We start from the raw sequence: 23,450 nt of genomic DNA, 5'->3' as shown, positions 1-23,450 counted from the left end.
TCATTAAGTTTAAATTTCATCATTTTTTATGTGTTTATACATAGGCATGTGAGCAGTAGGTGCTCATCCACCGACTCATACCGCTGCCCCTTTTCCAATCTCATCTACGATAATCATCTTGTCTCTCTTCGTTGCTCCGCAAACCCAGCGGGATATTAATAAAATTATATTGTCATCACAGTACTAGTATTAACAGTGTACCAATAGATGCGAAAGCGGTGGTACCGGCATCTGCCTGAGTACATAATCATGTGGTTTACCAGCAGATAAGTGCAGCAGCAAGGCGTGTTCTTGAAGGTCTCTTTTAGTCCATAGTAGGTAACTATAGGTACAATTTCGCACCAGCTTCAGTTTTTATAACTGTACTGCGTGAAATTTGCCATGAAAATTAAATTTTTCTATCTTTTTGTAAATGTTTTATGTGCACCAACCTTTTCTTTTTTATTCATGAATAGGCTAAATCGATTTGTCTATTTTATTTGCTGATATTCATTAATCTTCATTTGGGCAACTATAATCGTAAATTAATGTAAAAAATATATCGGTCATTCAATTCGTTTTGTTGTGTCTTGAAGAGATAAAAAAGATTCAGCTTCTCGAGTTTGTTATATTTGTTTGTTAAAATTTAATCTATAACATTTTTTAAAGATTATTCCAAAATAACTTCTTAGGCGTTTCAAGCACACTTTCTGTTCAGCTAAATGCAGTATTTCACATATTTTTTTACATTTTTATAATATAAAATCGAATTTATACAAGGTCGGGACCCTAATTTGCCAATGTTACGATTGGTAAGTATTTTCATTGAATACAATATGAAGGTGACAAGTTAAACTACGTGCCTCTCTTATCTACCTATGATTCCACTGTTTGGTGTAAGCAAACTGTAATGAAGTTACGTTCAATTTTGAACATTTTTATGTCCTTAACAAAGTGACATGTTAGGACTGTTTATGGCGCTGTAAAACCGCAACTTTGCTTTTTTTGGAATAGTCACACATATTAAGACATAAAATCTAAAACTTATGCTACCATTCCATAACTGCCAGCTCTTCAATTAGTGTTCAATTAGATCTCGGATCTCATACCACAATAACTGCCAACATGGGTATCGCAACAAAATTAACAATAATATCCCTGGCCTCGATTCTGGCCGCTGCGGGAGCCTATTTCTACCAACGTAAGAAGAAAGATATCATACCCTGGTCTTGGGAGGAAGTAGGAAAACTGACAAAACTTAACTTATTTCCTCTGAAAAGTGGCCATAGGATCGAGCTTACCAAGGCCGAGTGTACTGAATTCGGTCTAAGGCATTCTAAAGATGAAGCTGATGGGTTTCAACTCAGAGATAGGTAAATCCAATATGATTATAACTCGTTTGTTCAAAACTCATGAAAATAGCTCAAACTTCAGATGTTTGGTGGTTTACTCAGAAAAAGATAACGAGTTTCGCACTGCCCGAACTTACCCCAAAATGGTTCTCATCGATGTTTCCGTGCACGATGATCACTACCTCGCAGTGGACGCCCCTACAATGAGGACTTTATACGTGAAAATTCCAACGAAGGATGATAATAACGACTCGTTTATTAGATTACATAAGGGAGAGGAGATATATACTATAGACTGTGGAGACGAGGCCGCCTCCTGGTTCTCCAGGTACATCCTCCAAAAGGACTCTGGATTGAGACTAGGCTATCACGATGCGACCAGGAAGAGGGATATTAGAAAAACCCACAAGACAATTCTGGATTATTATACTAATTTAACTAACAGTTCTACTGTAAGTTTTTTTTAAATAATAGGTGAATTTACGATATACAATAGCTAGTTAGCGGTTTTTAGGGTTTATACTCGGATCTCACGGCAGTATTACTGTTAACCCAGGCGTCGATGCGTGATTTGAATAAAAGGATCGGCAATTCCAGTGTTACGGTCGATAATTTTAGACCCAACGTGGTTATAGACGGTCCTGCGCTCCAACCCTATGCCGAGGATAACTGGGACTGGATTAAGATCGGGGATGTAGTCTTGCGAAATGTTAAAGAATGCACTAGGTAAACATACAATGATAATTTAAGTCTGTGTTGTCGAAAGTTTATTATATTAAACAGTGACTCGTATGGTTTATTACGAAGTAGCATGTCATGAGAACCTGCCCTTTAAGCTCCTAATAAAACATCAATTTTGAACTATATACTTCTTTAATTATATGTTTGAATATAGGGTATCCGGAAATAATGTTGAAATATTTTGGGAGGGGATTCTAGTGATTAAAATAACAAAAAAAGTTCTTGTAAACATACTTCAAAATTTGCTTCTTAAAGGGGCTCGAACCTCCTAAAGGAGAATGCTGAAGATGTTTTTTTCCCAATATTTTGGAAATGGTTTACGTTAAAATTATAAAATACGCGGGAAACCTTTTTTGTGGTGATAATTATAGATATTAGTGAGGGGCGTCACATACAGAGGATCTCCTATGTACATGTTTCCCTAATATTTTTTAATTTTTAAAATCACCCTGTGTATGAAACTCTGGTGAGTTTTTCTTTCTTCCAGGTGTATAATGACAACAGTGAATCCAGAAAACGCGTCCAGAAGCTCGGACAGAGAGCCACTGAAAACCTTAGAGACGTAAGTATTTTATTCAGACCACACATCTATTTTACGACTATTCCGCATTTCAATTAAATAAATTAGATTACCAGAAAGAAAATATTTAACCAAATTTCGCGTGACTGACCTTTTCTGGCCTGTTGGACCAAAACATTTTTGCGGTTTAACAATCAACTAATCTCGTTGACGTAGTAAAATTCATTTAGTGATTTCCATCCTCTATTACAAGTTCCATCAGAATATAACGTTTTACAGCTACCGGCTCAGCAATGGCCCCCATAGTTTACCTACCATGGGAGTTAATTGCGAAGTGAAAGTGGCGGGAACCATCAAACTCGGTGATCCAGTTTACATTCCTAAAAGTGTAACCCATCCAGCTACGAATGGAGCAGTGACATTGCAAGAATAAGAGTGCTGGATTTCTAAATATGTGCTAGTAGATATCATTGTTGATCTGAATTGCTTACTTAATTTACATAATAATATTGGTATGATTAATTAACATTACTAAGAAAAATAGGATTGCAGTGTAAATAATAAAGCACTTGCCAATGTAGTCATTAGAGATCTTTACCAATAAAATATATTAGTAATGCGCTGAGACGTGTTTAGTTAATTTGGATTAAATTAATGATGGTGATAGTGATAGATTAAATAGCATTTCTCATCCAAACATCTTCAGCTTAGCAATTGGTTGCTATTTACCCCGGGAAGTATTATATTTCACATACGACGCCGCTGCATCCGTCCAAGGTCCTATTATTTATCTCAACAATTAAAATTAAACAAACTGAAACATTAAAAGACATTCAGTTATAAAATTAGACTGCAAACGACATGGCTCCTTCTATCACAACTGCGACTGTCGCTATTGGCGTGGGGAGTGCGTTTTTCACCATTTTAAGTAAAATCCCTATACTGGGTAGTACTACTTTAACGCTCATTTAAAACCCTTTAAATATAGGCATAGTACTCTTGAAAAAGCTGCTCAACAAAGAGAAAATCCCGTCCCAGTGGCAAAAAGTGGGGGCAGTGAAGGACCTGTTTATATATCCTCTGAAAAGCGGACATGGTATTAATTCTGAAACTTTATTTCTGACTGATAAAGGTGTGAAAGAGACCAACAAAAAAGATAACAGCATAGAGCTGCGAGACAGGTCAGTATTAATTTCAAATGCAGAGCTTGTGTTTCTGAGCATTCAATCAATACCAGATCATTTCTCATCTACACAAGTAAAGACAAAGAAGTGAGGACAGCGCGGCAACTTCCGAAAACCATCCTAATTACGACAAAAGCCGCGGAAAATGGAATCATTCTCGGTGCTCCTGATAAGATTGACCTTTATATAAGCATTCCAAAAGCTAAAAATGACGTAATAGTGTAAGTTTGCATAAGAAAGTTACATGCTCTTAAACCATAAGCAAAGATGCTGTTTTGCTAACAATTTCAGCACTCTGACTTGAGATAGTACTTTTGGAAATGAACCATTTCCGTGTACTGACTGCGGGGAGAGTGTCGCCAAATGGTTGAGCACCTTGCTTTTGAATAAAGATGAAGGCTTAAGGATGGGTTATGGGGATGGAAACCATGTCAGGAACGTCCTCAGAGACCACAAGAAGTGGGCATCATTTTACACGAATATGGATAACAGTATGGCTGTAAGAAACTCTACTAAAATGCATTAGCTCCAAGGAAAAAAGTTAAAATTTGTAGGGAATTTTCAGCGATTTGGCAGCTTTGCATTTGGTCAACGAAGCTACCGTTGAAGATTTGAGCGAAAAACTACCTGAGGGTCAGAAAATTTCGTTCAAAAATTTCAGGCCTAATGTGTTGGTTGAAGGTTCAGAATATTAAACACATACTTCTAGCGTTATTGAAAAATTAATATTTAGGACTCAAAGCCTTTGAAGAAGATAAATGGCAGTATGTTAAAATTGGAAACGTAATAACCAAAGTTTGTTTGGAGTGCTTGAGGTGCATTGAAACGACTGTTACAGAGAATGGCGTGTTAAACAAAGAGAGAGAACCGTTAAGAACTTTAGAATTGTAAGTATATGGATATGAAGTTTATATATAGGAGGTACTCTGTTTCATTTTAATACCCAGTTGGTTAATTGAAAAGTCCATATTATCCACTAGCTGATGGCGAATTTGGACAGCCGCACCAGAGGGTGCTGTGTACGGTCGAACAATTATTGATGTAAATAGATAACCCAGAATACACAATGTTCGGATGCGAAATGCTTGTTAGTTGAACAAAAAAATTCAGTAATAATTTGCATGGAAGAATTTAGCAAAAACCCTATCGAAATCAAACGGATGCTGAGATGCAAATGGAGGGTAACTGGAGACAGCGATGAAGATAAACGTGAAAGAAAAGTGGATTCGCAAATAGCAGCCGAAATCCTGAAAAACAGAGTATACAGGGCGTCCCAAAAGATTATATAATAAATTTTAGGGACCATAGAGAAGGCTAAAATAATGCTAAAACTTTCTATAAAAAATTTCCTAGCGGCCTTCGTTCCCTAGTTATTCGCTCTCAAAGTGAGAAATTAAAGCCCGCGATTAAAAAAAGTATTTTTGCAAAAACTTTCAAACAATTATCATGATAACAATGAAAGTTCCGTGGTTTAAATAGCTCATAGTTATGTTTATTTCAGACGTAAACATGCCATTTTTTTTTTAATAATAAACTGCTCTATGATTTCATTTCAAATTGTTGGCATGTATGATATACAGAGTTACCCATTTGTTCTGGGGTCGGTCTGTAAAAAGTTTATTAATTGCACGATTTAGTCCGGATTTTTTTTTTATTATAGAGCTTGATAAACTGCATATTTTCAGCGAAAATGGTATGGTTGATATAAAATTAAAGGCCCACTATGACAGTTTCCAGTAGCAAAATTTTAATAAATCGTATCAGCGATTTTTTTAGAAGCAATCTGTGCACGTCACTGAATTGACCATCCCTCAAAACGGGCCTGTACAAAATTTTTATAAAAAATTTTAAGTAATAACGATTTTGTAGAATTAAAAATGCACCCTAGGTACTTACTTACATCTCCTTATACTTACTCTGGATATATTAAGGTCCAAACTAGCCATTCTAAAGCTATTTCGGGGATTGCCGTGAAAATATTGCAAAATTTGGTTGTTATTTAGGAAAAGTCTACGGCGTCCATTTTGCCTCGTCACTTCGACTTACTGGTCTAACTGGATGTCTGATGTTGAATTTTGCCTCAGGTTCTGCTGCCGAGCGCACGTTGTCGCCAACAAGACGAACAATTTCTGTTTTTTCTCTTACACTTAAATTTTCCATAATTATCACGATTAATAATTTCATTTCCATTAAGTACAAACAAGTTCTAATATCGATGTTGATATTTGTTGCGTTTGTTTGACAGCTAAACACTTCACTTGTTCTCCATAGCCTACTATGAATTTTTGAAAATAAACTCATACTGAGGGTGCATTTTTACAAAATCATTATTACTTAAAATTTTTCAATAAAATTTTGTACAGGTCCGTTTTGAGGGGTAGTCAATCCAGTGGCGTGCACAGATGGTATCTAAAAAAATCGCTAATATGATTTATTAAAATTTTACTCCTAGAAACTGTCATAGTGGCCTTGAATTTTATATTAACCAGGCTATTTTTGCTATAAATGTGCAGTTTATCAAGCTCTATAATTAAAAAAAAATCCAAGCAAAATCGCACAATCAATAAACTTTTCAAACTGTCCCTAAAATAAATGGGTCACACTGTGTGTGCATTGATAATAAAATGCGATTTTCTCAAAAAAGGTGCAAGATATCAATGAATGCAAAGTATACCGTTTCTGCAGGAAAACTGTGAAAAAATCAAGGTATAAAAAAATACTGGTTCTGTCAAATCGCTAAAAAAATTTATTAATTAAAAATTTTGACTTTCCCTGTATAAAGAAGACATATGATACATCTGTTTGCATAAATACGAGACGAGGTAAAGAGTGAGAAAGGTGTTTAATAGGTATTTCCTGGATCCCGAGGGCGAATCCCACGCTCAGGGGTCGAGCAATAGCAACAACATCAAAGGCCCCCCGGTTAGTATTTAACGACGACAGATGCAAATAGCTTTCGCTAGCCATATTACCGCACTGGTGCGAGTGTTCAAACTCGTTATTATTGCATTAAGTGGAGAGCATCGTGTACTACTATCGAACACCGAATATCTATAATATAATCATAGAAAATTGAGTTCCTTAAATGATCTAATAGGTCTGCGATAACACGACTGGCACTGCATCGCGCATCCGCTGGAATCATCAAAAGCAGCAACTTTGTCTTACTTTTTCATGCAAGGTTTTTTACTTGAATATCATTTAGCTGTGGTTTACAGATACCGAAAATCAAATGGGCCGTTTAAATGTGGAGTGATGGGTATTTACCTGAAGGTACTGAAAACTGGTAAAATCAGAAAAGGAGATGCTGTCTACGTACCAAAGGTCTGATATGGGTATCTAATCGTTTCCGAAGTCAGCACCACATAAACTAATTACTATTAAAATATTGTTTGTTAGTTAATAAATAGAATGGGTTCTGTTACTCGATTTAAATAAATTTTTCGACTGAAGAAACTGGAGTATGATTATAACATACAGGGTGTGTCATTTGGATGTAACTACTATTGCTATTTCCAAAACGATGAAAGTTGCAAAATCGATTAGATTGGAGAAGAATTTACTGGCGTTGCTGAACTGTCTTTGGATTGTGAGATTTTAAGAAAAATGTAAAATTGGCCAAATTGTTTAATTGAGGATATTTCAAAAACCATCAATCCGATCAAAAAAAGTTTAATACGTTTTTTTGACCGTTTCATCCCCGTTACAATAGAGACTCATTACAATCCCAAGGCGAAGTTTTTCGTTCGAAATATCACCACCAACTCAGTTTTTTTTTCTATACGGACCTGGAACTTTTATTCCAAGTTTGGAAAACACGATTTATAAAACATCAAACACTGTACCTGTTTCTCACATAATTTTCTCCCGCAATCCGTGTCATGGATACGATTTCTCCGCCAATGGTCATTCTAATTACAGCAAATCGGAGAAGATGAGTGAGCACTTAAACCGCATCCTGTAGAGACAACAGAGCTTATCTAAAGTGGAAAAATAACATTTCAGATCTGTTACCAAGTCGATATCGATAAATTAGTTGCAGTTTCGTTCAGCCGATGTTACCTTCAACATGAAACCATATTATTATCTTTCTCTGTGTGTGGCTTTTTTCTGTTTGTTCAACTTTGTATCTCCTCAAGTTTACAATAGTAAGAACGGCCAGGTAAATACCTTTCAGATTTAGAGAAGTTTTCTTGCAGGATTTCAAACCACATTGGGACACTTAAAGCCCCAGACTTCTTCAGATGTGCAGAAAGATGCGGTGGTTCAGTTGATTGAGCGACTTTTGCCTAACAGATCAAGCGAATTTACTGTGACGGTTAATTCCAGTTTCACTCAAGATGGGAAGGAATGTTTTAAGGTGATTTCTGTATTTATCCAATTGACAATCTCAGAAAAACATGAAAATTCAATTAGATCGAGAAAATTGATGAGAAAATTCAAATCACTGGTACCACAGGAGTGGCTGCAGCCACAGGTTTCAACTATTACCTTAAATATTTCTGCAACGCCCATATATCTTGGGAAGTATCGCAGCTCAATTTACCTGAAGTACTACCCGATGCCAGTGTAGAAATATTGTTAAATGACCGGTACAATCTCCAATAGATTTTAAAACAAATATCCGATTTTCTTCCCAACAGCTTTCGGTACTACCAAAACGTCTGCACCACAAGTTACAGCTTCGTCTGGTGGAGCTGGGATCAATGGGAGAAACACATAGACTGGATGGTGCTCAACGCTTTTAATTTCGTGTTGGCTTTCAATGGTCAAGAGGCAATTTGGGATCGCGTCTACAAGAAACTAGGCTTAACTAGCCAGAATATTGATGAGCAATTCTCAGGGCCGGCCTTCTTGTCTTGGTATGTTGTACAATAATCGACTACGATTGGAAAAGAATAGATTTTATTCAGGTTAAGAATGGGCAACCTTCGAGGTTGGGGTGGACCACTATCCGAGTCCTGGCACAATAGGTCTTTGTATTTGCAACATAAGATCGTTGATCGCATGCGGGAGTTTGGCGTCATTACGATCCTACCTGGTTTTGCCGGACAAGTTCCCAGAGCTTTCAAAGATTTGTATCCCGACACAGCAATGACGAAAATGTCGCGCTGGAGTAGTTTTGCAGACAAATATTGCTGTCCTTACTTCGTAGATCCTACGGAGGATTTATTTCAAACTATAGGGAAACTCTTCGTGGAAGAAGTGAGTTTGGTCCTGTTTTAAGCATTTTTGAGACTTTTGAAATTTAGCAAATAGCAGAATATGGCACCGATCACGTCTACAACTGTGATAGCTTTAACGAAATGAAACCCGTTAGTAGCAATCTGACTTACCTGGCTGATGTGGGGAAAGGTATCTTTGCTGCATTAACAGCAGCCGATCCTGACGCAGTATGGTAAGAAATGATGATTTAAAACCCCTCAAAGTTCTCGAAGAAGTTCAAATCCATCCACTCTCGCTACCTTGAAAATAACTCGCTGCCTTGAAAACAAAGAAAATAATTAACAAAAAGAAATGTTTATGTCAACTTCTTCAAAACAGTCTTTAGAGTTCCCCATAGGAATACCCTATTTTTACCTCCAGGGTTATGCAAGGCTGGCTATTCGTCCATTCCTTCTTTTTCTGGACTCACAATAGAGCCAGAGCTTTACTGACTTCAGTACCTCGCGTAAGTTCACGCTCTTTATTTCACTAACATAATTTATTGTGCATGCACAGGGTGATGCAAGGATGGATGTTTCATTCCGATCATTTCTGGAACGAAATTGACAGAGCCAAAAGCTTACTAACAAGTGTACCGACGGTAAATAAATTTAACTTCTTTAGCGTGTCCGTCTTTTCGTTTATGGGAATCGACTTTTCAAGAAGTAATTTCGGAATTTTTTTGTTTTAGGGTCGACTGATCGTTCTGGACCTTCAATCGGAGGAATTCCCCCAATTCGAACGTTTGGAGCAATACTTCGGCCAGCCCTACATCTGGTGCATGCTCCATAATTTCGGAGGGACTTTGGCTATGTATGGCTCCTCGAGCATTATAAATACAGTAAGGGTTTTTGTTTGTGTTTGTGGAAGACAAGTTCGGAGGACAAGGGCTGAGCGCAGCGAAGCCCCTTGTTCGTCCGAAATTAACACCAGGCGTTTTAACGCAAGATACTGGGTTTTTGGGTTGATTCTCAACCATGGGTCCGTCGTTTCACACTTGAGACGAAAGAGCAGTTAAAATGATAGGATCAAAGGGGAGAATCTGCTCCAAAAAAAGCGAAAACCGATTTCTCTGGACGGAGGGCGATTACGTCGGTTTTTCGTGACGCACTTGTGATAATTTTTATTGACTATCTCCCTAAGGGAAAAACCCTAAAGAGGCAATATACACATTTATTTAGAAAAAAGAAAGTCTCGTTTTCCCAAGACAATGCAACAATCTACATTTCCATCATCGCGATGGCCAAATTCAATCAATTTTCCCTCATCCAACCTATTCGCCAGATTTAGCCCCCTCAGATTATTTTCTATTTCCAAACTTGAAAATGAAATTTGGCAATAATGAAGAGATAAAGATCGAGGTTGCTGCTTATTTTGAAACATTCGAAGCTTCTTACTGTATTTAAATAGGGTATGTCAGCCATGGAACATCGCTTGGAAGAGTGTGTGAAACTCAAAGGAAACTGTGTTGAGAAATAATGTAATATTTTCCAACATTATCTTTTTTTTTAATTGTAAGGTCAGGTGCTTCAGCGACTATCCTCATGTTATCACATCTTTAAAATAAATATCCTAAACAAACAGTCATCACACGAGCAATTTCAAGCACGCCTTCTGGAAAATCCAACTTTTAGATGAGCAAACAAGCTACAATGTCCTATCCAGATGCTCGTGTTTGAAGATTCAAACCCTCAAGTAGTTGTTACCACAAAGTTTTAATATAATCTTATCTCTATAGAATGTGATAAATGCTAGAGAGGCAATCAACTCAACTATGATAGGTACGGGTCTAACTATGGAAGGAATTAACCAAAACTACGTTATTTACGACCTAATGACTGAACAGGCGTGGCGAACAGAACCTGAAAATTTGACCTTATGGTTTAGAAATTATGCCAGGAGGCGTTATGGAAAGGAAAACGCCAATGCCGAAAGGGCTTGGGATATAATGCAGGTAATTTGGAATTTTCTAGACAAACATATTGCATGCAGGCCGATTGGATTTGGGCCGTTTATTTCCTGAATGAATAACGAAATATCTATAATTCTCTTATTCCCCAGAAAACAAAAATTTAATTAAGAGTTTGTTACGTTGTTTGCTAATGGCCCAACAGTTAAGTCAAAGAGTCTCACAACACCTGCATCAAACTTAGTTTTTCTTCTCTGTAGGAGATGTCAGACCCAGATTCTATTTTAAATTATTCCTGCTTTTAATTGCACAGTTAAAATTAAAAATTCTGTTTAAAAATTACGACTTATTAGTAGTATCGTTTGTAGAGCACTATTTATGACTACAAAGAATCTGGGCGTCTCAGAGGCCAATTCGTCATTACCAAGACTCCAAGTTTAAAAATCGATACTTCGGTAAGTTTCCAAATTTGACAACAAATTCATTTATTGAATTGAACTAACAACGCAGGCATGGTATGACTACAAAGACGTGATCGAAGCTTGGAAAATCTTCCTAAAAGCGTCGGACGAACTACAAGACAGTCCGGGGTATCTTCACGACTTGGTGGATCTCACCAGGCAAGTCCTCCAGGAGAACGGTGACCTCTATTATAACAAGCTAATTTCGGCTTTCAATGACAAAAATATCACAGAATTCCAGTAAGTTTGCGTCCGTCAAAGTCCGTTAATTCAAATAATAAAGATAACTATGAATAGAACACTGGCCACAGTGCTTCGTGGCATATTCCTCGACTTGGAATCAATCCTCGCCTCCAATAAGGCGTTCTTATTGGGTAATTGGTTGGAAGCCGCCAAAAGCGCCGCCAGTGAAAGTTGGGTATGATAAGTTTGATAAAAAAATAATCATTTGGTGTAAACATTGAAATTAGGAGGAGAAACTGTTCGAGTTGAATGCAAGGAACCAAATTACTTTATGGGGTCCAGAAGGCCAGATCAAGAATTATGCTATTAAACAGTGGTCAGGTATATAATGATCTCCGATTTCTCTAGCAGATTTTAATAAAAACACTACTACAGGTGTAGTAGAGGACTTTTTATATCCGAGATGGGATCAGTTTCTCTATGGCATGAACCTTAGCTTGGTCAACGACATAAGTTTCAATGAAGCCATGGAGAAGAACATCATATTTCTCCTCTACGAAGAGCCATTTGTTTTCGCCACGACCAATTACACCACCAAACCTTCAGGTACCGATCGAAGCTTCCTTTAATTATAGTTTTTAACCAGTTTGCTTTAGGGGACACTGTCCAGATAGCAAACACCATCGCAAATCGGAGCTGGTATACTGACAGTGAGAACATTCCCCATCTAAAAACTATTCCTGTTAAGTCAAGACCTCAGGAATTGAAAAGGTTCAAGATGCATTTAGATAGATACACGGCCACATAATTCACAATTAGTGCAAAGTTGTTTTAGTTTCATATGAGGGGTTGGTTCATCAGGGTTGAAAACAGAGGTGTTAGGAAAATTTCAGGGAAATGTGCAAGAATGTATTTCGTAATAAATCCAGATTGCACGAATTCGTAGTAGTTTGAAATTATTTACGGTTTTTAATGCAGAATTTATACCCGAAGGAGAATTTCATGAATGTTACGTGATAAAGGAGCCATTTTGACAAACATTTAAGCGATAAAATTTCTGTCACTATCTAGTGCGGTAATTGCGATTGTTACCTACTAACGAAATATCAGATTTTTACTGTAGAACTAGTACAGGATGCCTCGTTATAAACATACAATGAAGTGGGGAGAAATAATTTTGAACATTTAGTTACTTAATTTTATCTAATTTTTTGAATAAGTACTTTGGGCGTTATTTTTCTCAGAACTGATGGGCAAAAAAGGAAAAAATTGGGTGTTATGTTAAAAAGAATTTTATTGCTTTCAAAATGAGGGGTTACTCGACCCATGGTCTCATTGGAAAATCCAAAGCTGACATCACCCCCAGAAAGGGGATCTTTTGAATAAATTTGAAATCCGTGCCATCATATACCCCCTTCGAAAACAGAATCGTCGTGTCTGAGCGTTTTACGATGTATTCGCAATTATCCAAAGAAAGTGTGGTGGACATTGGTCGATAGAACACCCTGTGTATGTCCTGCGTTGACATATTTCCATACAAATTCGTTGCACTAAGATCTCCACACACAAGAGCCTTCTGCCCAAGCCACAGTCCCTGTTACCACCATAACCCGTATTCGAATCTACGCCATTAGATTCATTCAGCATCTTTTTCAAGGTGTGAATTATCATTCAGTAGAAACAAATTGTTAGCCATTTATTATTGATAATGATAATTTCTAACACGGATAACTGGCATAGCGTTATGTATAGTCCCTGTCCTTAACTAGCTTAGCCGCTAATGCAGGGTGTTCGGAAAAAACGTTAAAATATTTTGGGAGGTGATTCTAAATATTAAAATAATCAAAAAGGGTCTCATATACATACTTTCAAAGTTGCTTCTTAAAGGGGTAGCACCTCCTAAAGGGAGATCTCTGAAGATGGCCTTTCGGCCATATTTTCGAAACGGTTTGCACTAAAATTACGAAATTCGGTACAATTAGTTAAGTTGAAGCGGGATTTTTTGCTTGTGTTAATAATTGCAGATTTTAGTCATGGGCGTCACCTGCAGGGAGCCTGCTACGTAAACGTTGCCATAACTTTTTCATTTCGGATATTTCTTCATTTTTGAAATCAAATTACTGAATCGAAACGCAAATATTTATAAGTAAAAAAGGTCGTGCTGTTTCATCTGGTTAGGATAGACCGTTTTCCAGAAAAATTAGTTTTTATACACCGATGCACGATTACATGGGCAGAGAAATGCGTCGTAATAAACGTAATAGGCCTTCTTGTAATAGACATATTTTTTATTACCCAACAATAACAAGGTTAAGTTGTTAAGAATTTATCAGTTATTCACAACAACTATTGAAAATGCCCTATGCTCATTTCAAAGCATCCTCTAATTCATTTGGAAAATATTCCGAAAAAATCATGTGCAGAGTTCCCCTTTCAAGGGGTTCTAGCCCATTAAGAAGCAATTTTAGATATATGTCGATAAGAACTTCTTTTATTATTTTAATCTCTACAATTACCTCCCAAAATATTTCGGCTTTCTTTTCGAACACCCTGTATACTATATATTTCAGGATTTGGATACTAATAATAGCACATGAAGGGACTTGAGCAACAATTGTTTTAATATTAATAACAACATGATATATAAATACAATAAGTATTCAAAACTGGGATCCGTAATTGAAGTTCTTCAATAAACTTCATTTTCGCCCACAACATGAAGTTCCCCTGAGTTACATTTCGCCTTCTTCCTATGACATTTTTTAAACAAAATATCGGCTGTCCACATGAGAATCGGAAGCGCATTTAAAAAGTTCAGCAACAAAACACAGTATATGTAACTTCCAGTTTTGGTCCTTGTAACCCCTGAAACAACCACAAAAATACGGCCACTTATTTCCCTAACCCGACCAGGGTAAATACAAGTACTGACCAATTGCATGACCTCCAATCAAAGACATTATGCTGTTAGATATAATTTGTATAGCTGAAGCAGATGCAAGTCTCTCTTGAGGAACATAGCTAGGAATGATCAACGACATATAGACTACCCTGAGCCCTTTAAAGCAACCCAGTACGAAGGCTATGAGTAAGATTGTAGGGTAAGTTGCAATGTACATTAAAGCTGAAAAAGGTTCAGTAAGTGCTATTAATGCAAATTTGGTCCATTTTTCACCGAATCTGGCAGCAATAATAAAAGCCAATACCAATATGATAAGAATTCTAGCGGGTTGATTCAGGCAGTCCCCAATTTGAGGAGCAAGGAATCTGAATAGAATATCTGCAGCTCCTAATAGTGATAGAAAGGCGGCAATTTCGGAAATTGTTAGTGAATATTCGAATAATAAAAAGGGGAGTAGCACAGTGAAGTTCATTTCAACAAGGATCACTAGAGAAGCACCTAGAAGAAAAGCCTCAGTCGGTGCGCCAAGTAAAGAAAAGTTTAACTCACCTATCATAATATTCACATATCTCAAATCCATGAAGATATCGAGACCCAATAGTTCTACAACTTGGTAAAACCATTTCTTGTACCAGGGAAGCTTGTTGATGTTGAAGCTTTGATCCTTGTGGAACTTGTCTTCGAAATGGAAAGTTTCATCAAGCACTCCATTTTCCCCTAATTTATTTTTTCCGTGATGCTTCTCTTTCTTCTCCTGACTATTCTCAGTCTTTTCCTCTATTTCATCTACATTTATTTTCTCGGCAAATATATCATAGCAACTTTCTAGGTTGATACTTTCCTCACTCTTCCACCACGTCGTTTTAGTGAGCGGTCTAGTTTGGGGCATCATAGAGGAACTGCGCCGTTGTCCTATTGATTAAAAAACAGTTTGATTGTATATAAGGTTCAATGAAAATCCAGTAATTCACAATTGAAATCGGCACCATTGTTATGATTTCTGCATTCCTTGAACATTTTGACTAGGAAAAGTTTTTTTCTTTACAACTGGTACTGATTGAGCTTTTGTGATTCTTACAGGAAGATCTTCTTCCTTAAATTTTCGTCTTCAGGTTTTTTATCGGTGGATTTAGTAATAACGAGAAAATTGTCTCAGGCTTGAAAAAGAAAAATCATTATTTTAACAAGTGCGGGAAGACACTTTTAGATTTTTTCTTTTATGAACAGATGTCACAGTTGCTCCCAAGTAGCTAATGCAGGAAAGTAATCGTCAACATTGCTAAATGGCACTTGAATTTCATTTCCGCACTCGGACGGAATGGTATATCGCTCGCACAACTCGGGAAAAAAGTCACTTTTAGCTCACGAGCATACGTCAGAGCTGCAGGCCAGAGGCCAATCTCACGAGTGTGTTATGAGATTTTCAAGCTAGTTGTGTAGATTATTTTTTCACTTTTTGTTTATTTGTATACAGGGCGTTTCCAAAATACTGTCCGTAACTAAATCACACAATTTCTTTAAAATATTTTTGCCCAATACTAACTTAGCCCTAGTAAAAAAAATTTATTTATTTAATTTAGTTGCAACAGAAATCAAAGATAAGAACGGTATGCATTTTTTTGTTATCTTAATTATTCGTTTCGCACCAAGATTATTGGCATTTTGCTAGTTATAATTTTTAAATCAAAACTGTCGATTAGATAATAAAATTCGACAATGAATAACTTCATTAACGTTGAAATGACTCAGATTCATCGCCTGACTCACGTCTAACTACACCACTGCCGGCAGATAAAAATTTTCTTTATAGTAAAAATTCAGCTTTACCAGTGTACACTAACTGCAAAATTTTAAGAACCCAGCGCTGACAGTTCCAAACTCATTTCAAATAATAATATACGTATATTTTTCAATTTTCAACACCCTGTATCTCGGAATCTAAGCGTTTCCGACCACATGTTTTGAACTTACGGACAGTGTTTAGGAAACGCCCTGTTTTTACCAGAATCCAAGGAATAAAGGCTTCCCCCCAATGTGGAATCGAGCCCCATTATCGCGGCATGTTCCTGCTCATAGCTGATGGAGATGATCGAATCTTTTCGTCTGAATGCTGGAAATCTTCTGTTGGTCATAAATTCTCTGGGAGGAACTGCAAGTTTAAAGAGAAATAAGCGAAAAGTTCAGGATTTTCAAAAATTGCTTAAGAGAAGACTCTCGTGATACTCGAAAATACTCCATCACTTACACATCATTTGATACGATCTGACGGGCATCAACTCATCGAGCGCTTCGTTTTCTAAATCTTCATCATCCAAAGAATTTTTCTTTGCCGTTTTTTTTAGACTCTCTTTGGCTGCACCATTGTCAACGTCTTCTTCTTCTTTTTTGAGCTTTACCATGTGCTTTTTCACGGGCTGAAGTAAAACTGCACCAATATAACCATGGGCGATAATTCCTAATTGGGCAAAGCCTATTATTAATGGAGATTAGAGACATGGAGAACATAATTATGCCTGCTAAAATCAATATAACTCCATCTGGATGATAGTTGTGGATGAGCACGTTAATAATCTGAGGCATCAAGATGGGGCCTAAAGCGGTGAGCGTCATGGACAGTCCAATGGCTTTGTTCTGATTCCGTACGAAGTAGGATTTTATAGCTAGGGTATAGGAGGACGTGTTTAGACCCACACCAATCCCTATTTAAAGGAAGCAAAAATTGATTTGAATGTTACAAGTATAGGTGTTGTGGGATAAAATCGTTCTTACCTGAGACCACGCCAAAGGTGAGCATAAACCCCAAATAATTATGAATCCATGAACTCATGCTTAAGCCAAAGAAAACGAATGTTACCCCAGCTAAAGTAACCTTTCTGTAGCCGAATCTTTGTAACAGAACGTTGTTGATAAGATGGGTGATATACCCGAATGATGCGTGGACATTCAAAGCAAACCACATTTGGGTGATGGTCATGTCTATTTCCAGCATTTTGTCTTTGAAGATGAGCACGACGTTTTGGATTAGAGGTACCATGAGAAACTGGAAAGAGGGATAAAACAAATCGAATGGAGGCGTTTTTGATTATCAGATTAGTGTAAGCGTTCAAGTAGAGAAGGGAGTGGTGTGGACGTCTTGGTGCCATTAGACCTGCGTATGCATGAGGAGGATCTTTGCGCGAGACTGCACACCCCCTTAAATTTTGTATTTGAGGATAAATGTGTCGACTTGACAAGTTGTGTGTAACTTTCCTAAGAATCTTACGACGTTGCAGGAAAAACCATTGAACATGGCCTTTTTGATATATTTCTGAAATTAAGTTTTTTGTGTGACACCCTGTATATTACTTTTTCTATGGACGAGCCTCCTCATCCTGACTTCGAACATATATGATATCATTAATATTATCTCTGGTAGTTTTCACGCGAATGAAGAATTTCTGTTCCATAATATTCGCACAAGTTCTGTCCGTACCTTCGTTCAATTCGCAAGAGAATGGGCAGCATCGCGCTTTAAAGAGTACCGTAAGTGCTTGTTCGCTATTAAAAAATCACCCTGTAGTGCTCCATCGAAAAGCGCACAGAAGCATAATTTTAAAGTTTTTCACTGTATTGCCGACTTTAAAATGCGAACATATTATTGCAGAAAATGCTGATTTTTGTTGGTTAAAACGGAATAAAAGCGTAAAACTTTTCTTTTTTTTTTAAATAAGTTTCCGGGGCATATTTAAATGATTTTTTAGGACATCTCAGCGCCTTTTCTTGCATTACAACATTTTGCTTGGGGACCGCTGGAAGCGTAAATTTCCGTTCCATGATCGAATTTCCACCTTGAAATTATACCATATCGGCTACGATTTTCTGCAAATTCGTTTTTTTAACGACATTTTCGAATTCCAGGGGGAAAAATGCGTATGACGCCTATCTTCGAATTTCCAAGTGTAGTGTTGTCCCCTCCTCGGGAGGATTCCTGCACCTGTCTTAAAGCGGTGGGTGAAGGTAACAAGTTTCAAAATGGCAGTTTTTCGTATTTTTCATTGATCCAAAAACAAATCGAACGATCAGCGATTAATAATCATAACAAAATCGTAGACGATATGATAATGTTTTAGTGCTCGCGTTATTTAGTATTAATACTGGAGGATTACGGCAAACCACACAGGAACAATTACGGTCGAGTTTAAACTAGACTTTATAGAAACCAGTTAAATGTAATAAATTCATCTGTGACCTTAAAACTTGTCATATGACAAAACCATAAATCATATTTATTTCATTTATTAAACAATGAACTCACGTTATTCAAAACACTAGCGAACACGATCACCCAGCCATATCCGCCATCGGGCGGCTCTAAATCACTTTCCATGGTTCCACCAACAACACGTTTTTCGAAAAATTGGTCCAAAGGTAAGAAACACACTTTAAAACGGATCCATGCTGAGAGTAAGGCAATGCAACAACTTTTCCATCGAACGAGCCGCCTTTCCACCTGCACAAACACTAGAAAAACACTTATTTTCAGTTATGCAAAAAACACTTTCTATGATAACGTCATTTTTGTAAAGGTACTAAGGTTTAGCGTCATTCGACACCGATACTCACAAAATAAGTAGTACTTTAATCGCCTTGGCGAACGGCGAGTGCCTGTAGAAATTAAAATTTCAATTACTATGAAAACAAGGTGGTACTCGGTGGCTCTAAAAAATACTTTTACTCTTTAAACAATTACATTATTCTTAAAAGTTCATTAATAAATGGGGAATAATTGTGTTGTTTCATTTACTTAAACAGTGAGATGTGTTTTAAGAATGGACTTTGAATGAGTCTCGATTAGAGGATGAAATGCGTAGATAAAACATTAGGTAATTAAGGTAAATACAATAAGAGTTGTCACTAAGGAGGCAAATGAAACATTTCTTAGTTGGTTGATTGTACGATTACGGAGACAGTCCTCCTGAGGAAAAAACTATGAAAATTATTTTTACTGGTTGGTTGTTAACATTATTTATTACTGGAACCAATAGATCAGGCATATCTAAATCCTGTTTGTTTGCTTACTCAAGGATTCGCTTTTCAGTCATTTTTTCCATTTAGTTTTTCAGATAAGCACCTGCATGCGTTTACACGTCTTATCTTCATCCATTCCTCTTTGCCCTCTTTGCTTCGCAACCATCTTCCTCACTTTCGCGCTGCTCAAAATTTCTCATTCTTCCTATTTTGCAGCGAAAGAGAAGCCTAAAGAGAAGCTTCTTTAATTGTAATTCTGAGTGTGTGGTTTTTATTCTAAAGTCCTTTTAGAGAAATGTATCAAGTTGCTGATAGTATTTCTGACATCTTCGGGAAGAACAAACACAAACAAATTAGTACGAATGAGTGAAACAAAATTCTCTATGAAAAAAAAATTAAGTGTTCTTGTTTTGAGTGTCTCTACGCTCAAAAGAAGCTTAAAAAAATATACCCGGTAGATCTCATGACTGTTGTCCTGCAATAACTCTGTCGCTCCGTTAAGGCTGGTTTGGGAGTGAAGTTCCCTTCACCTCCCAATTAAAATCATCCCAAAACCCGCTTTGAATACTCCAATTTCTGTTTAGTAATAAAACGAACAACTGTCCTTGCCTGAATGTCCTGTCTTCCTGCTGTTTCGGCTTTAAATATTCCTTTGAAATTTGCATTTGCGTGTAAATTAGCATAGAAAACTGTCGTAGTATTTTTCCGATTCGAAATCGCATCGATGGTTCATTACTGCATTCGTTGCCTCGGCTATAACAATTATCTTAATTTATCTCGCTACAGCGTTAACAATAGAGATGAAATTAAAATTTTTTCCCTTCTCTGCCCAACCTTTATCTACAGGGTATCCCAGAAACAATGATACAAATAAGAAATGGGGTCTATACATTCACTCTTTATACAGGGTGTGTCTTAATGATGTGCGGATATTTTAAGGTGGGATTTTACATGAAAAAATAATGATAGTTTGTTATATAAACTATGTTCCGAGAATGCTGCTTTACGGAAACACAGGGCTCGAAAGTTTTAGGGAAAATAATGGAAATTTATGAATATTTCCGGAACCGCTTGAGATATTTCAATGAAATTTGGTATGTAAAGGCAGTTTATAAAGGGGCATTAATTGCGATAAAAACGTGTGGTTCAATGCAAACTTATTCAAAACTATTTTAATACGACAAATAAAACAGTAGAAAATTTAACACATTATGGGTTGACATGAGTTTCTCTTTGTGGGGTCATCTGAAAACGCTAGTTAGACGTATTAATACTGCAGAAGAACTAAAAGAAAGAATAGTTGCAGCATGTGATGGAATACGAAATATTCCAGAAATATTGGAAAGAGCGCTCAATTCGACGAGAATGGGGACAAAAGCACGCATATTAAATAAAGGAGGTAATTTTAACCAGTAGGTATAAAAATCGTTTTTTTTTTCTTGTTTTAATTCATATTTCATTACGATATCAACCCATAATGTGTTCATTTTCCTCTTCTTTTTTTGTCGTATTAAAATAGTTTCGAATGAGTTTGCATTGAAGCGCATATTTTTATTGCAATTAATGCCCCTTTATAAACTGCCTTGACACATCAAATTTCATAAAAATATCTCAAGCGGTTTCGGAAATATTCATCAAGTTCCATTCTTTTCCTAAAACTTTGCTGCCCTATATTTTCGCAACCGAGCACTTTGGAACATAGTTTAAATAACAACCTCTCATTTTTTTTCGACATGTAGAATCTCACCTTTAAATGTCCACACATCATTAGGGGACGCCCTGTATAGTACCCAGTCTAGAGCCATTGGGCTACGTTTGTCTTATACAAAAGTTGTTTGTTTTCAACTTACAGGGCGTCCAAGCTTTTTTTATTCTGCAAATGGGGAGTAAATGGCATTTTTTTCATTTACAGACATAAAATTGTTTCTGGGTGGTTCTTGGGTAGATACAGTTATTCATAACATCTGCTCCGGGGTAGCTTGTAAGTGGCGTCAGCTGTGCCTTACCGAGGTCCAAAGAATCGCCCCAAATTGGTTTGGATATGTCACTATTTTTACGAATTCTGGTAGTCTGAACTCTTCTACATCGAAAAGATATTTTACGAACAAAAAACATCGAGGTAGTCACATCCACTGATTGATCGGGGTAGTCGACATCTGGATCCACATCGAACACCCGACGTAAACTCACTAAATTTAGGGAGTTGGTAGATGACTTCTCATCTAGTAGCAGAGAGAACCTACGGGGTAATATTCAAAACAGTGTAAGTCGAAAAAAAACACGGACTTTAAATTTTAACATAATGCTGTTAAATGAGGTAGAAATGCGATATAATTATATGCACTTATCGTGAAGTGAGTTTACTCACTAACCCAGTCATGCTTTACTAAATTAAACTCACCAAATTGGGTCAAGGTAATGGCTAAGTATTTAAGTGGACTCGCTTATCGCACTATGAAACTAATCAGTATAATTCGGTAAATTAGTTTGAGATCAATGAGTTCGATAATCTCTCAATGGTTTAATAATATATTAGCATAATTGGGCATTTTGATGAATAAATCAATTTTAGTTGATTATAATACTTTGCTGCAAGTTAATAATGCTTTAGCCAATGAAGATTCAATTCAGTTTAAATGTTTCCGTTTTGGTAATGAATTAAATTGGTTTAAAATGCATAGTACCTTAATTCAACTAGTTCCGAATGGTTTTAATGTGCGGTGAGCTTATATGATCCGGATTATCCAAAAAGTAAGAAAAATCTTGTTTCATCTGATTTCGTTGAAATGATTTCTTTAAGCCGTTCCGAGTAGAGTGCACCCAGTGAATTTAAAGTTTAGTCAGTAGATAAAAGAGTTTTTTACATCGTCAATTTGAGACACTCTATACATCCACCATAGAGACTACACTTTTTCACCAAAGTAAACAATAGATAGTACCTGTAATAATTCATTAAGGAGCCTAAAAGTTGCAGAAACGCTCCTCGTATGTCGTAAGTACGTAATATTGATCGACACTTGATAGTAACTTATCACTAATTATAAAATAAAAACCGTGCTCTAGGATTAAACAAATAATTTCACTAACAAAAAATACAGTACTCCATAATAAAACCAATTAATTAATAGTAAATTATACAGGGTGTTACAAATTCGCGGGAATATACGGGCATATACTAAATTAAAAGATATGAAATTGGTTAAACTAAGACAAGCACGGGCTGTTTTAATTCCGAATTGCGAACAAAAATTCAATAGTATTTTCTCAGATTTTTTGATGAGTTGTTAATTCGAAAATTGCAATAATTAAAAAAAAAGTTATTTACTTTTTAATAAAAAACAAAAAAACACGTTTAAAATCTGCTACAGAGCCAAATACAAAAATTAAAACCGCAAAAACTGCCTTTTTTTTATTGTCAATTTGTTCCTTAATTGGGTGCGTGTTTCAAGTGAAACTTTCTCAGATATTTTACAGTTACTTCTTAGGTTCTGCAGAAGTAAAAAATCCATTATATGTCCTCTTACGGTTTACAGCACTCAGTATAAGAAGTGTGTTGTTATTGCCGCATGGTAGCAAAATTTGTCGACCGTGAGGCAAGACTTGCATCACACGAGGACGGTAATGGCCACATTTATTAACAGCCGAATTCATGTAGTCCGTTGATCAGAAAATTTTGGAGGATCATAGAAATATTTGCCAGAATAGTAGGCTTGAAAATACTAAAAGAATACGCCAGTTTAACTGGTCCAAAGTTGCTAATTATATCTGAAACCAATGGCAACAGGCGAATCGATATAGTAAGTATTTTTTGTATAGTCTAATTTTAGTAGTACCACATGCTAATTGTCTACCGTTTACGAGATAATGATTCAAGAAATACAACACCTTTTGCATTTTCCTTCTGCCCTCGCATTCATTTTTAGATTATACAAGGTGTTTTTAAAGTTCGTAACCAAACTTTGAGGTGAGACTTTTTGGGTAACTCTAAAACGAGGAGTTTTATAAGC

General features: G+C 36.6%; 4 protein-coding genes across 10 annotated transcripts; 3 read left to right on the top strand and 1 right to left on the bottom strand.

The window, feature by feature from the left end:
- Positions 1-51: 51 nt before the first annotated feature.
- LOC136340779 (mitochondrial amidoxime reducing component 2-like) lies at positions 52-3,217 on the top strand. Of its 6 annotated transcripts, none has more exons than XM_066285109.1 (6): positions 52-314; positions 1,073-1,352; positions 1,402-1,783; positions 1,846-2,057; positions 2,560-2,634; positions 2,872-3,217. In XM_066285109.1, exons 2-6 carry the CDS (start codon positions 1,105-1,107, stop codon positions 3,023-3,025), a joined length of 1,071 nt encoding a protein of 356 aa, XP_066141206.1. In that variant the 5' UTR covers positions 52-314; positions 1,073-1,104; the 3' UTR covers positions 3,026-3,217. The 6 variants fall into 6 exon arrangements, with proteins under 6 accessions (XP_066141206.1, XP_066141207.1, XP_066141205.1 ...); XM_066285110.1 differs by having other exon boundaries at positions 1,062-1,352; XM_066285108.1 differs by having other exon boundaries at positions 52-318.
- Positions 3,218-3,317: 100 nt separating this feature from the next.
- On the top strand, positions 3,318-7,232 carry LOC136340780 (mitochondrial amidoxime reducing component 2-like). Its single transcript, XM_066285115.1, has 7 exons — positions 3,318-3,520; positions 3,581-3,773; positions 3,830-3,997; positions 4,086-4,275; positions 4,331-4,457; positions 4,510-4,663; positions 6,995-7,232. The coding sequence occupies exons 1-7, from the start codon at positions 3,454-3,456 to the stop codon at positions 7,104-7,106; spliced, it is 1,011 nt and encodes a 336-aa protein (XP_066141212.1). The 5' UTR covers positions 3,318-3,453; the 3' UTR covers positions 7,107-7,232.
- Positions 7,233-7,777: 545 nt separating this feature from the next.
- Naglu (N-acetyl-alpha-glucosaminidase) lies at positions 7,778-12,473 on the top strand. The gene is made up of 15 exons (XM_066284725.1): positions 7,778-7,924; positions 7,976-8,136; positions 8,193-8,368; positions 8,420-8,638; positions 8,690-8,981; positions 9,029-9,174; positions 9,498-9,582; positions 9,673-9,822; positions 10,720-10,935; positions 11,259-11,345; positions 11,401-11,591; positions 11,649-11,769; positions 11,822-11,915; positions 11,970-12,140; positions 12,191-12,473. The coding sequence occupies exons 1-15, from the start codon at positions 7,846-7,848 to the stop codon at positions 12,340-12,342; spliced, it is 2,340 nt and encodes a 779-aa protein (XP_066140822.1). The 5' UTR covers positions 7,778-7,845; the 3' UTR covers positions 12,343-12,473.
- A 1,664-nt stretch (positions 12,474-14,137) lies between these two features.
- On the bottom strand, positions 14,138-19,862 carry LOC136340705 (uncharacterized). Of its 2 annotated transcripts, none has more exons than XM_066284969.1 (10): positions 18,926-19,862; positions 18,731-18,873; positions 17,206-17,476; positions 16,950-17,135; positions 16,682-16,891; positions 16,439-16,585; positions 14,986-15,348; positions 14,710-14,934; positions 14,467-14,658; positions 14,138-14,399 (listed from the first exon to the last, which is right to left on the bottom strand). In XM_066284969.1, the coding sequence occupies exons 2-10, from the start codon at positions 18,800-18,802 to the stop codon at positions 14,224-14,226; spliced, it is 1,842 nt and encodes a 613-aa protein (XP_066141066.1). In that variant the 5' UTR covers positions 18,803-18,873; positions 18,926-19,862; the 3' UTR covers positions 14,138-14,223. The 2 variants fall into 2 exon arrangements, with proteins under 2 accessions (XP_066141066.1, XP_066141065.1); XM_066284968.1 differs by having other exon boundaries at positions 18,731-18,936; positions 19,039-19,861.
- Positions 19,863-23,450: the final 3,588 nt, after the last annotated feature.

Source organism: Euwallacea fornicatus, chromosome 8 (assembly GCF_040115645.1).
Source record: "Euwallacea fornicatus isolate EFF26 chromosome 8, ASM4011564v1, whole genome shotgun sequence".
Taxonomy (NCBI): Eukaryota; Metazoa; Arthropoda; class Insecta; order Coleoptera; family Curculionidae; genus Euwallacea; species Euwallacea fornicatus.
This window is presented reverse-complemented; position numbering and strand designations above follow the sequence as displayed.

What these genes read in the sequence shown, in the direction of transcription:
- LOC136340779 (XM_066285109.1), top strand. Translation starts at nt 1,105, where the DNA reads ATGGGTATCGCAACAAAATTAACAATAATATCCCTGGCCTCGATTCTG. An exon ending in GGGTTTCAACTCAGAGATAG is followed by an intron (nt 1,353 to 1,401) that starts GTAAATCCAATA and finishes TCATGAAAATAG; the next exon opens with CTCAAACTTCAGATGTTTGG. An exon ending in ATTTAACTAACAGTTCTACT is followed by an intron (nt 1,784 to 1,845) that starts GTAAGTTTTTTT and finishes AGCGGTTTTTAG; the next exon opens with GGTTTATACTCGGATCTCAC.
- LOC136340780 (XM_066285115.1), top strand. Translation starts at nt 3,454, where the DNA reads ATGGCTCCTTCTATCACAACTGCGACTGTCGCTATTGGCGTGGGGAGT. An exon ending in TGCGTTTTTCACCATTTTAA is followed by an intron (nt 3,521 to 3,580) that starts GTAAAATCCCTA and finishes CTTTAAATATAG; the next exon opens with GCATAGTACTCTTGAAAAAG. An exon ending in CCGTTAAGAACTTTAGAATT is followed by an intron (nt 4,664 to 6,994) that starts GTAAGTATATGG and finishes TGTGGTTTACAG; the next exon opens with ATACCGAAAATCAAATGGGC.
- Naglu (XM_066284725.1), top strand. Translation starts at nt 7,846, where the DNA reads ATGAAACCATATTATTATCTTTCTCTGTGTGTGGCTTTTTTCTGTTTG. An exon ending in ATCTCCTCAAGTTTACAATA is followed by an intron (nt 7,925 to 7,975) that starts GTAAGAACGGCC and finishes GTTTTCTTGCAG; the next exon opens with GATTTCAAACCACATTGGGA. An exon ending in GAAATATTGTTAAATGACCG is followed by an intron (nt 8,369 to 8,419) that starts GTACAATCTCCA and finishes TCTTCCCAACAG; the next exon opens with CTTTCGGTACTACCAAAACG.
- LOC136340705 (XM_066284969.1), bottom strand. Translation starts at nt 18,802, where the DNA reads ATGGAAAGTGATTTAGAGCCGCCCGATGGCGGATATGGCTGGGTGATC. An exon ending in CAGATCGTATCAAATGATGT is followed by an intron (nt 16,586 to 16,681) that starts GTAAGTGATGGA and finishes TTAAACTTGCAG; the next exon opens with TTCCTCCCAGAGAATTTATG. An exon ending in ATATGTGAATATTATGATAG is followed by an intron (nt 14,935 to 14,985) that starts GTGAGTTAAACT and finishes CTTTTCTTCTAG; the next exon opens with GTGCTTCTCTAGTGATCCTT.